Source organism: Corylus avellana, chromosome 4 (assembly GCF_965113065.1).
Source record: "Corylus avellana chromosome 4, dhCorAvel1.hap1.2, whole genome shotgun sequence".
Classification (NCBI taxonomy): Eukaryota; Viridiplantae; Streptophyta; class Magnoliopsida; order Fagales; family Betulaceae; genus Corylus; species Corylus avellana.
This window is the reverse complement of record NC_142493.1, coordinates 28,221,903-28,235,298: the sequence shown is the minus strand read 5'-3', so window position 1 is coordinate 28,235,298 and position 13,396 is coordinate 28,221,903. Positions and strand designations below refer to the sequence as shown.

General features: G+C 35.9%; 1 protein-coding gene and 1 non-coding gene across 2 annotated transcripts; one reads left to right on the top strand and one right to left on the bottom strand.

Moving 5' to 3' along the window:
- Nucleotides 1-4,399: 4,399 nt before the first annotated feature.
- On the top strand, nt 4,400-12,626 carry LOC132177186 (26S proteasome non-ATPase regulatory subunit 1 homolog A). The gene is made up of 13 exons (XM_059589432.2): nt 4,400-4,684; nt 7,700-7,769; nt 8,139-8,244; nt 8,421-8,532; nt 8,635-8,803; nt 8,938-9,407; nt 9,516-9,651; nt 9,754-10,002; nt 10,089-10,309; nt 10,399-10,657; nt 10,930-11,162; nt 11,239-11,758; nt 12,109-12,626. Exons 1-13 carry the CDS (start codon nt 4,539-4,541, stop codon nt 12,430-12,432), a joined length of 3,015 nt encoding a protein of 1,004 aa, XP_059445415.2. The 5' UTR covers nt 4,400-4,538; the 3' UTR covers nt 12,433-12,626.
- Nucleotides 6,300-6,381, bottom strand: TRNAY-AUA (transfer RNA tyrosine (anticodon AUA)). The gene has a single exon. It is a non-coding gene; the product is annotated as a tRNA-Tyr (tRNA).
- Nucleotides 12,627-13,396: the final 770 nt, after the last annotated feature.

The following is a 13,396-nucleotide window of genomic DNA, read 5'->3' as shown; positions in this document are numbered from 1 at the left end:
ATAAATGATGAATTCTATAATTGTCAGGTTTGGGTTATTCACCAAAGTGTGGGGGGAAGCCATTATTTTGTTTGTCACATTCATAAGCATTGTTTGGAATACCTCGAAGTGTGGGGGTATTTAACAAATGTTATGTTACCCAAACTTAAAATGATGAAACTTGGTTTTAAAACCTATGATTGTGATTTTATTGGTTTTACATGTAATAGTTCATGCTATAGATTCCCTACTATCAAGAGTGATATTTTAGATTACAATAATATTATTGAATCTAAAAAATGTTATTATCTCTGAGCATGTGTTCCTTTGAAAAATAAGGAAAAAATTATTTCATGATTTTTTGGTACTTCTAATAAAATTGTTGATGATGTGTAAGAATTGAGAAGAAGTAAGTGAGCTAGAACGGAAGGAATCTCGGTAATGATTTTATTGCTTATATTGTTGATAATTATTCAATATGTTATGATGAAGCAATTAAATCTCTTTTTGATGCATTTTTTTTTGTTAGAAGCTATAAATAACGAATTTGAATAAATTATGTCTAACCATGCTTTGGAACTCGTTGAGTTACCTTCTAAGAGCAAATCAATTCGTTATATATAGGTGTTTAAGAAGAAGCTTAAACCGGATGATACAATAGATAAGTACATGGTATACTTGGTAGCTAAAAGCTACAAGTAAATGCAAAATGTTGATTAATTGATACTTATTTTTCAGTTACTAAAATTGCATCAATTGAAATGTTATTTGCCATTGTTTATATTTATAAACTTGTTGTACATCAAATGATGAAAAGATTTATATGGAGCAGCCCGAGGGACTAGTAATCCCCGGTCAAGAATATAAAGTGTGTAAACTGGTGAAATCATTGTATGGATTAAAGCAAGCTCCTAAACAATGGCGTTTGACAAGGTGATATTGTTTAATTTATATTTGATTAATGATGCAAGTAAATGCATAACAAATTTTACAATAATGAATGTGTCATTATTTGTTTATATTCATGACTTGCTTATTTTGTGAACTAACATTGATGTTGTGCATGAACTTAAAAGATTTATTGCATCTAATTTTGATATGTAAGACATAGGTAAAACGAATGTCATGTTGGACATTAAGGTTATTAGAGATAATTATTACATTATTTTATCTTAGATATATTATGCTCGAAAGATGCTTAAAAGATATGAGCACTTTGATTATCCACCTATGTTTACATCATATGATTCAAAAATATATTTGGTTAAGAATCACGGTGATTGTGTTTTGCAAGAAAAATATGCACAAATCATTAATAGCTTGATGTTTTGACAAACTGTATATGCCTTGATATATATTACATATATTGTTAGTAGATTGAGTAGATATACTCATAATCATGATATTGAGCATTGAGATGCTATCTATAAATTGTTGAGAAACTTTAAAGGCACAATTAATTTTGGTTTGTCATGTTGTGATTATCCTGTTATATTGAAAGGATATTGTGATGCTAACTGAGTTTTTGATTCAGATAAGCAAAGCCTACTAGTGGTTATGTGTTTACTCTGGCTAAGAGAGTTATCTCTTGGAAGTCCTTAAAAAAGAATTGCTTAGCAAGGTTTACTATGGAGTCAGAGTTAATTGCCTTGGAGAAGGTAGGAACTGAAGATGAATGGCTAAGAACCTATTGGTTAATTTATTTGTCTTTATAAGCTAACACAGTTCCTCCTATGTGTTTATTGTGATTTTTAGGCTGCCAAAGCTCGAGCAAATAATTTATAATAAGAAAGTGCACAATATTGTGAAGCAGCTTATTGAGACCGGTATATGTCCATGGACTTTGTGAGGTCATAAAAGAATTCTACAGATTCTTTAACCAAGCCACTAGCAAGAAGGCTAGTGAGAGAAGCATCGAGGAGGATAGGACTGATACCCAAATCATGACACTGTGATTGATACCCAACCTCTGTGATTGGAAATCCCATGAATGAGGTTTAATGGGAAACGAAGTTACAAGTGAAATGAGGTATGGTACTGTCAATTTATGTTTATTAACTATCTTGTTGAAAAGATTAGTTATGAGTTCATCCCTATGGTGTAAGACAGTACAAGATGCAGAGTGATTAAGGATGAGCTTAAAGCTCTTAATGGATCCATAGTTCCTACCTGTTGGGATGGGGTGTTCCTTGCACACACTCTTGATGAATACCACCTATATGAGTGTGGAGGTGCTATCTCCTATGAGACTTGGGTAGGTCTCTAGAGTGCTCATGAAAGCCATTTTATGGTGTAATAACAAAAGATGCAGAATGAGTAAGGATGAGTTTAAAACTCTTAATGGGTCCATAGTCCCTACTTGTTGGGATGAGATGTTCTCTGCACACATTCTTGATGGACACTACCTATGTGAGTGTGGAGGTGGTGCCGCCTCCTATGAGACTTTGGCAAGTCTATAGAGCACTCATGAAGCCCAGAGGCGCATGGCCTGTATAAGGCGCCAACCCGCTATAGAACAACCCAATTTTCTTTATTTGATTTGATTTGACTTTTGGTTTATTTGATTTGATTTAATTTTTTGTTTTTGGAGAAAGTTATATGGATGATAAGTTTGTTTAACTTCTGGATTTGGTTAAAAGAGTTTAACTTTACCACGATTCATTAAGTTCCTACTTATTTATTCTATGTGCGGTTAAAACCTTCGAGTACCACATCAATGCATGCTTTCAATCTCCTTCTATTTTAATGTTTGTAACATGTGGGGGATTGTTGTAGTATATGTGTTACAAACATTATTTTCCAGTTGTTTTGTTATTAAAACTTTACAAAGCCATTATTATTTTTTAACCGTTTAAATCATTAAAGTTTTATTTACAAAAGTTTTAATTTTGTTATTATTGACTACCTATTTCATACGTTGAAGACTACTGTCATAAGCTTTTTTTTTTATATATATATGACCGTTTAGAGTTAATAAGTATTATTGTATTTTATAACAACTTTTTGGGAGTTTTTTATGTTATGACCGTTTGGTCATTAGACTTCTTTATGACATTAAAAAAAGACTTTCCAGCACTTTTATATATATATATATATATATATATATATATATGTATATGTTGAGCTCTAATAAGGATATATAGGAAAAATCACTTTCTTTTCTTTCCAATAAGTATAGTGTTGTAAAACACTTGTTTCTTGACATAAAGCCATATGCTATATTATTGGTTTTTCCTACAAATAATATTTTGAAGTCCCTCATCTACTTTGACAATTGGGTTGTTCTATTACACTTCGTTATTGGAAGTGCGTCCTTAACGAAGTTAGACGCTATAGCCTAATCCTGGGAGGTTGCGTGTCAAAGGATCTGATCGCACCGAGTTATACACTCCGGGAGGCACGAATCAACCTTTAAGGACAACGCTCTTGCTTGATTCTATAGCATTGTGAGATATTTTCATACTCTATTTTCATCTCTTGTACTTTATTTATTTTATTGTTAATATTCATATTGTAATTATTTTATATCAATGAGAATTTGTGCACCATCCAAATTATTTCCAACACCCGTCGTTGGCAATCCTAGACCACGTCAGAGACGATGCCGGTCGGCCCAAAACTTGCTGGAGAGCACGCTGGCCACCCCCCCTCTCTCTATCTCACCGGTAGTAGAGAATTTTTTTTCACTGCTGCCAGTGCTCCCTCTCCCATTTCAAAGATTTAGGTTGATTGCTTGATTGCTTAATTTTCAAGATTTGGGTTCTTCCATTTCTCTGCTGCCGGACGTGTTGAAAATCAAACAATCAACCAAAATCTTTGAAATGGGAAAGGGAGCATCGGCAACATAGAAGAAATTTTCTTCTCTGTTGCCGATGTGTGAGAGAGAGAGAGAGAGAGAGAGGGAGAGGAGCACCAGCAAGGTCTGGGCCAGTTGGCGTCATCTCTAGTGCGTTCTGGGCTTACAGGCGGTGGGTTGGTGGGTGACGGTGGGTCTAGAGAAGAATAAGAGGAAAGGTTTATTTTAGAAGATTTTTTTGTTTTAACCCATATAAGGTCTTGGTGAGAATAAATGAAGTGTTTATGTTTATTTTTGTTATGTTGTTACATGTTGATTTGTCATGATCTTATTGGAGGGCACAAAGGCCTTGGTCTGTGTCAAAACTTTATAAAAGTTATTCTCATTTGAAAATTGTGCTGGTAAACATGAATCGATTCTAATGACCTTGGTTTCTAGCCGATTGAAATACCCGAAATATCAATCAAGTTTCAAAGAAATTGCATTCTAGCAAAAGATCAAATAACAAAAATAAAGCTCATCTGAAAAGGCAAAATAAGCTCTCCAAATCCGAAAATAACAGTAATGACAACTTGTTGGGTAAGCCATGACCAATATGTAACAAAAAGTATAAAACCCGATACATAAGGCAATCTGATTATTCCCTTCTCTCTCGTTACACAAACTCGGACCCTCACTCTTTCTTTCCCCTCTGCTACCGGTTAGGGTTTGGGATCCCTCTTTTTCTCCAAGATTTATTCGAAGCGATTGTGCTGCGGCGATTATGGCGGCGACAATGGTGAGCTCGGCCGGTGGGCTACTGGCGATGCTGAACGAGACGCACCCCTCGCTCAAGCTACACGCGCTCTCCAACCTCAACAATCTGGTCGACAACTTTTGGCCCGAGATCTCAACCAGTGTTCCCGTCATGTAATTTCTTTCTCTCGCTCTCTAAGAAAGTTTTTGCTATTGCTTGATTTTTCTTTGATTAGGGTTTCGGTTCTGGCTGCTCTTGATCTGTTTGTTTCTTGAGAAAGCAAGAGAGAGAGAGATAGGAAGTGATGCCCTAATTTAATTGAATTTTGTGTTTTAATGTCGTTCTGATTTCTCATTGTGGAAGAGAAAAAAAGAAAATCAGAAGTTTAAATCTATTTCTTAGAAATCTTTAGCTGTAAATGAGGACATTTTTCTTCTTCTAGCTGTAAAATCAGGGTTTTTTTTAGTAAGGGAAAGAATTGGGTTCTTAGTGATGTAAGAGACATTTATGGTTTTTGTTGTAATTGGTTGTCTAATGGGGAAAAAGGCAATAGGGGCAGACTCTATTCTGAATATCAATGTAAGGGATATTCTAATGGTTGGAGCCAAACCGAAAAGGACATTCATGGCTATATCATGCTACATGTGCAGTAACTAGTTTGCAGTAATTTACTGGCCAATGCATAGTGACTGTTAGGTATGTCACCGCAAGTAACTTTGTCAGTTAATAGTAATTGAAGCATTGATACCTAAACCCTTCAGGTTTGATTGGATGTTTATGTCAATCTCACAAAGTTTTAAGGTTCCAGTTAAGTAATTTTTTTGTCTGATGAATAATTAGAAATTTATTGACAAAAGGGCAAAGCCCTCATACACAAAGAGTATACAAGAGAGCCGAGGCCCTAGCTTTTACTACATCTAGAAAACAAATCATGTCTACCAGATTTCCGGAGGGGAAGTTAGGAACATATACAATAGCCCATTCCATTTAGGTAAATAGTATCACTCTGAGATGTTAAAAAGATAAATTTATGGATCTGTGTTAGTTGTTTAACTTCAAGGCAGTTGCAGTAGGTACAGTATGCCAGTTCCCTGATGAGAAAGTTGTATTAGGTGTTTCCTCTAATTACTCTCAATGATTGCATCAATAAGCATGGGTTCTTATTCTTATAAAGCATTTTGAAGCATCGATATTTTGTACTATCTGCCAAGCTTATTGGGCCTTATTCGTGTCCAATTGAAAATTAGAATGATTTACACTAGTGGGCTATGAGAAGAAGTTCAAAAAAATGAAGAAAATAAATGTGAACTTGAGAAACGATTGATCAGTTTGTTTAAATTATTCTAATTCCTCTGGAATTATTTTGGAGTATAACTTTATAAGACATCATCTTTAAATTAAATCAGTAACTTAATTGCATTGGCAAATGCTATATAAAGTTCTAGTGAAATAATATTAATGGACAAAAAGTACAAATATCTTCATATTTTGGGGACGAGCCAATTAAATGCTTGGATCATGATCTTGATCATTACACTACTTTTTTTTTGTAAGTAAATCAATCTTATTAAAAGCGCAAAGGGCCACAATGCAAGGACAGGGAATATGTTGTTTCAAAAAAAGAAGTACAAGGAGTATACAAGAGAAACATCCACCTAGGGAGAATAATATCATTACAATTGTTTGATGGATATAATCTTTTGGATATTCTGTTAAGCAATTACACTGTCCATCCTTCTCCTTGGGCTTGTGGTATGTTTGGTTGAAATTGCTTTTGATAAGTAAAACTGTTAGCAGCAGGATTCGAACCTGCGGGGGTAAAGCCCACATGATTTATAGTCATGCCCGATAACCACTCCGGCATGCCCACCAGATTTTGGTTGAAGTTTTAACAAGTGATAACTGGTTCATGAGTTTTCATTTTGATATTGATGAATTGCTTTTGATTTCATATTGGAAATAATGCTACTTCTGGAGCTTGGCGGTTTTTGTTGTCATTGGTTATCTAATGGGGTATTAGGGCATAGGATGAGACTTTTTTAGGAACAGTAATGTCCCAAAATGGACTAGGAAATTGTGGGTGTTATGGTAGATGTACAATAATTGACGTGCTAATATTTCCACCACCCATGTGTATCTTATCAAAAAAAAATATTTCCACCCATGTGTATTGTTGGGAAACAAACTTTGTCAATCAATGGTAGTGGAAGCAGTTATACTTTAACTCTTTTCAGGTTTGATTAGTGTTTTTCCATAAATCTCACAAAGTTGAGGGTCTGATTTAGTTTGTAATATCACTCCCGGATGTTAAAAAGATGAATGTATGGTTCTGTATTAGTTGTTAAACTTGAAGGCAGTTGTAGTGTTAGTTTTGCTACTATATGCTGACTGAGTTGTGATTGGTCATTGGATATAATTTATCAGTTCCCTACAAGAAAGTTGTAGTAGGTATCTCCTGTAATGACTCTCATTGTATCTAAAAGCATGGGTCTGAAATATGATAGAGCATCTTGAAGTGTGGATTTTGCGCTGGCTGCCAATCTTATGCAGCCTTATTCCTCTGTTATGTACACTAATGGAGTGACAAAAAGACTTACAAAAGAAAAAGAAAAAAAGAAACATTTAGTTGAGAAAGGATTTATCAGTACATGAAGTGTGGCAGCAATGGATATCAATGTGCAGAGCAAAGAGGATTTATCATTACGTGAAGTGTGGCAGCAATGGATGGCAATGTGCTCTGCTCTGCAATGTCACTTCATTTTAATTCTCCCTGAAACTATTTTGGATTCTAACTCAGCATCATTAAATCAAATCAGTAATTTAAACTGCATTGAAGTGTTTAGATAGGTTGCCTACAATAAATGAAATGTTAGTAATGGACAAAAAGTCCATGCGTTTGATTTTGATTTGGTGGATGAGGAAATTAAATGCTTGGAACATGATCAAATCCTTACACTTTTGATAGATATTATCTTTCTGCTATTCTCTTAAGCAATTACAGTGTCACCTCTTCCCCTTGGTTTGTCGTGTGACTTATTCAACTGTTTAACAAGAGTAACAAGTTCATAAAGCTTTCATTTTGATAGTACTGGGCAACTTCTGATTTGATATTGGGCATTGTCTTTTATAGCTTGATGGTTGTATTGATTTTCTTCTGAAATGATAGTTTATGGTACATTGTAATGCAGAGAAAGTTTATATGAAGATGAAGAGTTTGATCAACATCAGAGACAACTTGCTGCATTGCTTGTGTCAAAGGTAGAAAAATTATTTTGGTCTTTCCTTTTACCTCCTTTACATGGTAGACTAGTGTCACACTTTTTGCTTCAAACAGCTGATGTTGTTTCTTTTGCAAAATCTATTTATTTTTCTAAAATGAGATCCTTTGGGTCCAAACATATTGGGTTGGAAAAAGCAGAAAAGAACATTGCAAATGTTTCAAACTCTATGGCTGTAATTTGTTTTTTTGACTTAGTAGTAGCTAATCAGAACATTATTAATTTAGCTGTTAGATATATAGGTTTTGGATATTTCCTGATGTTATCTATTGGACATCAATAATTCATTTTTCTGCTTGAATATCTAACTTTTACTAAGTTACTATTGTACATGAATTTTTTCCCTCAGGTATTTTATTATTTGAGTGAGCTTAACGATGCACTATCGTATGCACTTGGAGCCGGTTCTTTATTTGATGTGTCAGAAGATTCTGATTACGTTCATACTCTTCTTGGTAAGAGAGTGATCATTGGAAACTAAAAATATCAATTGAGTTTAATTGTTGATAGTAACATTCAATGTCATTTGCCTTAAATACTTTGAGAGGTGGAAGCAATATTATGTAAGTTTGAGGTATTTAATAAACATAATATGCTTACTTGTTATATTTATTTTTGCTTCTATTGACAGCTAAAGCTATAGATGAGTATGCCAGTCTTAAGAGCAAGGCAGCAGAATCAAATGATGAAGCAGGAAAGGTGGACCCTAGGTTGGAGGCAATTGTGGAGAGAATGCTGGATAAGTATGTAAACCTCTACTTTTTTCCCCCTTTTAATTAATGTAGGTCACCATGTCATTGGGTGATTTTACAATTTTTTTTTTTTTTTTTTTTCCTTCCATTTAGGTGTATTGCTGATGGAAAATACGCACAAGCTATGGGTATTGCAATTGAATGCCGAAGATTGGATAAACTTGAGGAAGCAATCTCAAAGAGTGACAATGTTCAAGGGACTTTATCTTATTGCATTAATGTCTCTCATTCCTTTGTTAATCTTAGAGAATATCGGCGTGAGGTAAGTAGATTATTGTGCTAGCTCACTGGATATTTATAGCTGGTATTTCTGTACTAGCTGTTGGACCTCCCTATTAGATCTCAGTTCAAGGGGATAAGTGACATACATCAATCCTTGTTTGATTATTCCTACAGGTACTTCGTCTCCTTGTTCAAGTGTATCAGAAGCTGCCTTCCCCTGATAATTTAAGTATATGCCAATGTCTCATGTTCTTGGACGAGCCTGAAGCCGTTGCCAGTATATTGGAAAAGCTTCTCCGCTCTGAAAATAAGGATGAAGCTCTTTTGGCATTTCAAATAGCCTTTGATCTCATAGAAAATGAGCACCAAGCCTTTCTCTTAAAGGTGAGAGATCGCCTTTCAGCTCCAAAGACTCAACCTTCAGCACAAGTGCAATCCGTTGAACCGGATTCTGCTCAAAATGAAAATTCTACGGCTCCAGAGGATGTTCAAATGACAGACGGGAGTTCTGCTTCTGATGTGAATGTGCATGAAACCGATCCGAATGAAGTAATATATGCTGAGAGGTTGACCAAAATCAAGGGAATTTTGTCAGGAGAGACGTCAATACAGTTGACTCTACAATTCTTGTACAGTCATAATAAGTAAGGCAGTTGCTTGCTGTCTTTTAATTTTTTTTAGTTTGTACCTTGTCTCTTGGAAAGATATAGTGATTAGGTCCTTACTTAGTTCACTTCTATTTGGATACACAGATCGGATCTTCTTATCCTTAAGACAATAAAGCAGTCTGTTGAGATGAGAAATAGTGTGTGTCATAGTGCAACGATTTATGCTAATGCAATTATGCATGCGGGAACAACCGTGGATACATTCCTCAGGGAGAATCTAGTGAGTCAAATTTAGCTTTTTGTCCTGCATTTTTAGTTCTGTGATGCTTTATGTTATTTGTTATGTAGACTTATCCTCATGTTTTTTTTTTAAAATTATCAGGACTGGTTGAGCAGAGCCACGAATTGGGCCAAGTTTAGTGCAACTGCAGGTCTTGGTGTTATTCACAGGGGCCATTTACAACAGGGGAGGTCACTGATGGCACCTTACTTACCTCAGGGTGGGGCTGGTGGTGGTGGCAGTCCATACTCAGAAGGTGGAGCTCTCTATGCTCTGGGTCTTATTCATGCCAACCATGGCGAGGGCATCAAACAATTCCTTCGCGATAGCCTGCGTAGCACTAATGTGGAGGTGCTTATTTTAAAACAGTGGTATCATTTTCTCAAGAGGAATTTTTAATTGTCAAAAGAGGTTTATATTGGGATTTTTGGGTGCAGGTTATCCAACATGGTGCGTGCTTAGGTCTGGGTTTGGCAGCTCTAGGAACTGCTGATGAAGAGATTTATGATGACATTAAAAACGTCCTCTACACTGACAGTGCTGTTGCTGGTGAAGCTGCTGGCATCAGTATGGGTTTGCTCATGGTTGGAACTGCGAGTGAGAAGGCAAGTGAGATGCTTGCTTATGCACACGAGACACAACATGAGAAGATCATAAGGTAATGTTTGATTTGGTGATCTGGTAGTAGGACTGAGGCTTATCTGTACATGTTTTCACTCATCTTTATATGGCTATCGTATGTTACAGGGGGTTGGCTTTGGGAATAGCCCTTACAGTGTATGGAAGAGAAGAAGAAGCGGACACACTTATTGAGCAGATGACTCGTGATCAGGATCCTATACTTCGTTATGGTGGTATGTATGCATTGGCGCTGGCCTACAGCGGAACGGCAAACAACAAAGCCATTCGACAGCTGCTCCACTTTGCTGTATCAGATGTGAGTGATGATGTTAGGAGGACTGCTGTTCTAGCACTTGGGTTTGTTCTCTACTCTGAGCCAGAGCAGGTTAGTGCTCTTTCTCCCATTGCTATGGTGCCTGATCTTTGATTTGCTTTTGCCACTCCCAATGCAACATGATGCATGGTTCTTCCTCTTCTTCTCTTTGCAAAGCTCTTCTAACCTTTGTTTTCTTTCTTTCCTTTTTCTTTTCTTTTCTTTTCTTTTTTTTTTTTTTTTTTTTTTTTTTTTTTCAGTTTTACATTTTTCATGGGTTATTATTTAGTGTATAAGTTCTCTTGATCAACTGCTATGGATCTCACTACACTGTTTACCTGCAGACTCCTCGAATTGTCTCCCTGCTGTCCGAGTCTTATAACCCTCATGTACGATATGGTGCGGCTCTTGCAGTGGGCATTTCCTGTGCTGGTACCGGCCTGAGTGAGGCCATATCTTTGTTGGAACCTTTGACATCAGATGTTGTCGATTTTGTTCGTCAAGGCGCCCTCATTGCAATGGCTATGGTTATGGTCCAGATTAGTGAAGCAAGTGATTCTCGTGTTGGAACATTCAGGTATTCCATTGTCATTTTTTGCGGTTTTGTCAAACTTTTAGTTTATTATTATGTTTCTTATGTTTCTTTTTTCTAGGCGACAATTGGAGAAAATAATTCTTGATAAGCATGAAGATACCATGAGCAAGATGGGTGCAATCTTAGCCTCTGGAATTCTTGATGCTGGTGGAAGGAATGTGACCATTAGATTGCTTTCTAAGACAAAACATGATAAAATCACTGCAGTAGTTGGTTTGGCAGTTTTCAGCCAGTTTTGGTATTGGTATCCCCTTATTTACTTCATAAGCTTAGCTTTTTCGCCCACGGCATTCATTGGACTGAATTATGACTTGAAAGTTCCGAGGTTTGAGTTTGTATCACATGCAAAACCATCACTTTTCGAATATCCTAAGCCAACTACTGTGCCAACGACAGCCTCGACTGTAAAACTTCCAACTGCGGTTCTATCAACCTCAGCAAAGGCCAAAGCCAGGGCTAAGAAAGAAGCCGATCAGAAAGCTAATGCTGAAAAGGTAGCTGGGGCAGAGTCTTCATCTGTTGCTCCAAATGGTGGGAAGGGAAAATCATCTAGTGAGAAGGATAAGGACTCTATGCAGGTAATTAACCCACTGCTTCATGACAACTTTTTTTACACTTTATCGTGTTTACTTGAGAGATCATCGTAAAATGAATTGTTTGATGAACTGAAAGTTTTGATTTTAGAAGTGAAAACCTCCCTTCAGTCCCTTGAGACCTTTTCTATACAATGTTTAGTTTTGTGACATATGGGCCATTGGTGGTTAAAATTGTTTCATTTTGATTCTATTGTTGCTTGAGATAAAAAGATCAAGTGATGCTAGTGTAAAAACAAGCAGCAAATGATCTTTAGGCCGCATTCAATTACTTGCAAAATTAGTTAGTTTTTGGCGTCTCATAATTGTTTTTCCTACCTTCTTGTATATGGCAGGTTGACACCCCACCGGAGAAGAAATCAGAGCCTGAGCCTTCCTTTGAAATTCTGGTCAACCCTGCCAGGGTGGTTCCTGCTCAGGAGAAATTTATGAAGTTTCTGGAAGAAAGCAGATACGTGCCAGTGAAGTTGGCACCATCTGGTTTTGTTCTTCTAAGAGACTTAAAACCTACTGAGCCGGAGGTACTCTCCCTCACTGACACACCAGCAACCGCAGCATCACCCGCCGGTGGAGCACCAACAGGACAGCCGGGTTCTGCATCAGCCATGGCAGTTGACGAGGAACCTCAGCCTCCTCAGCCTTTTGAATACACATCATGATCATTCCGGTTTTGATTATTTCTTCTCTGGTGTACTATTAAACAAGAAATAGAAGCTTTTCAGTTTGCCTTTTTTTTTTTTTGGGTAATTAGCATGTTTTATATTTACAATTTAAACCAATCTGTATGATTTAGCGTTTACTATGTGCTGCGTGTTGAGCATTTTGAATGAAGATTCAAGAACTTTCTCTCTTAGTTTTTGTTTCATTTCAAGTCAACAAGTCACCTTATTTTGACACCTCGGCTTGATTTTTTTAAACAAAATTTACTTTTCATCTTGTTCTTCTCACCCTATTTTGTAAAATTAATTTATGCTTCAGCTTCAAGTTGAAAATTGTTGCGTATTATTTGTACTCAGTGTCGTTGTTTGTAGTCAGTTGGGTTCATTTTGGACAGAAATTAGCTACAAACCAGTGACACGTGTTTTTAAAGCATGTATTAATGCTATTAAAAATATAGTGAGAAGCACGTGCTATTAAACAAATATGAGCTTCTCACATGCTAAGGAGTACATATCACTTTATTAAATTGGTTTTTATAAATTAATTATAAATATTAAATCAGTTTGTAACTAATTTATGTTGGTTGATTTTTATCACAAAATGCGCCATCGTTCTAACTTCTAAGTTTTCAAATAATAATTTTGTTTATTCAAAATAATAATAATAATAATAATTTTGTTGAGTGATGAGCCTCCATTCCCTATAATCACAACGCATTGCGCTTGTAATTACTGGTTACCAAAGATCATTCACATTAGGTTAAAGGTTATTTTGACTAGTCAAAATAAAAAAATAGAAATGCTAGTTATTATAATTCTATTTAACATTTATCCTAGTATTTATAAGTTATAACTAATCACTTAATTTTTTTTTTTCTAAAAAAAAAAGTAGAAAAAAAGGAAAGATTAATCGTTTGAAGTTCTTGCTCACTCCAATTGTCTCTCCCTTATTATATATATATAT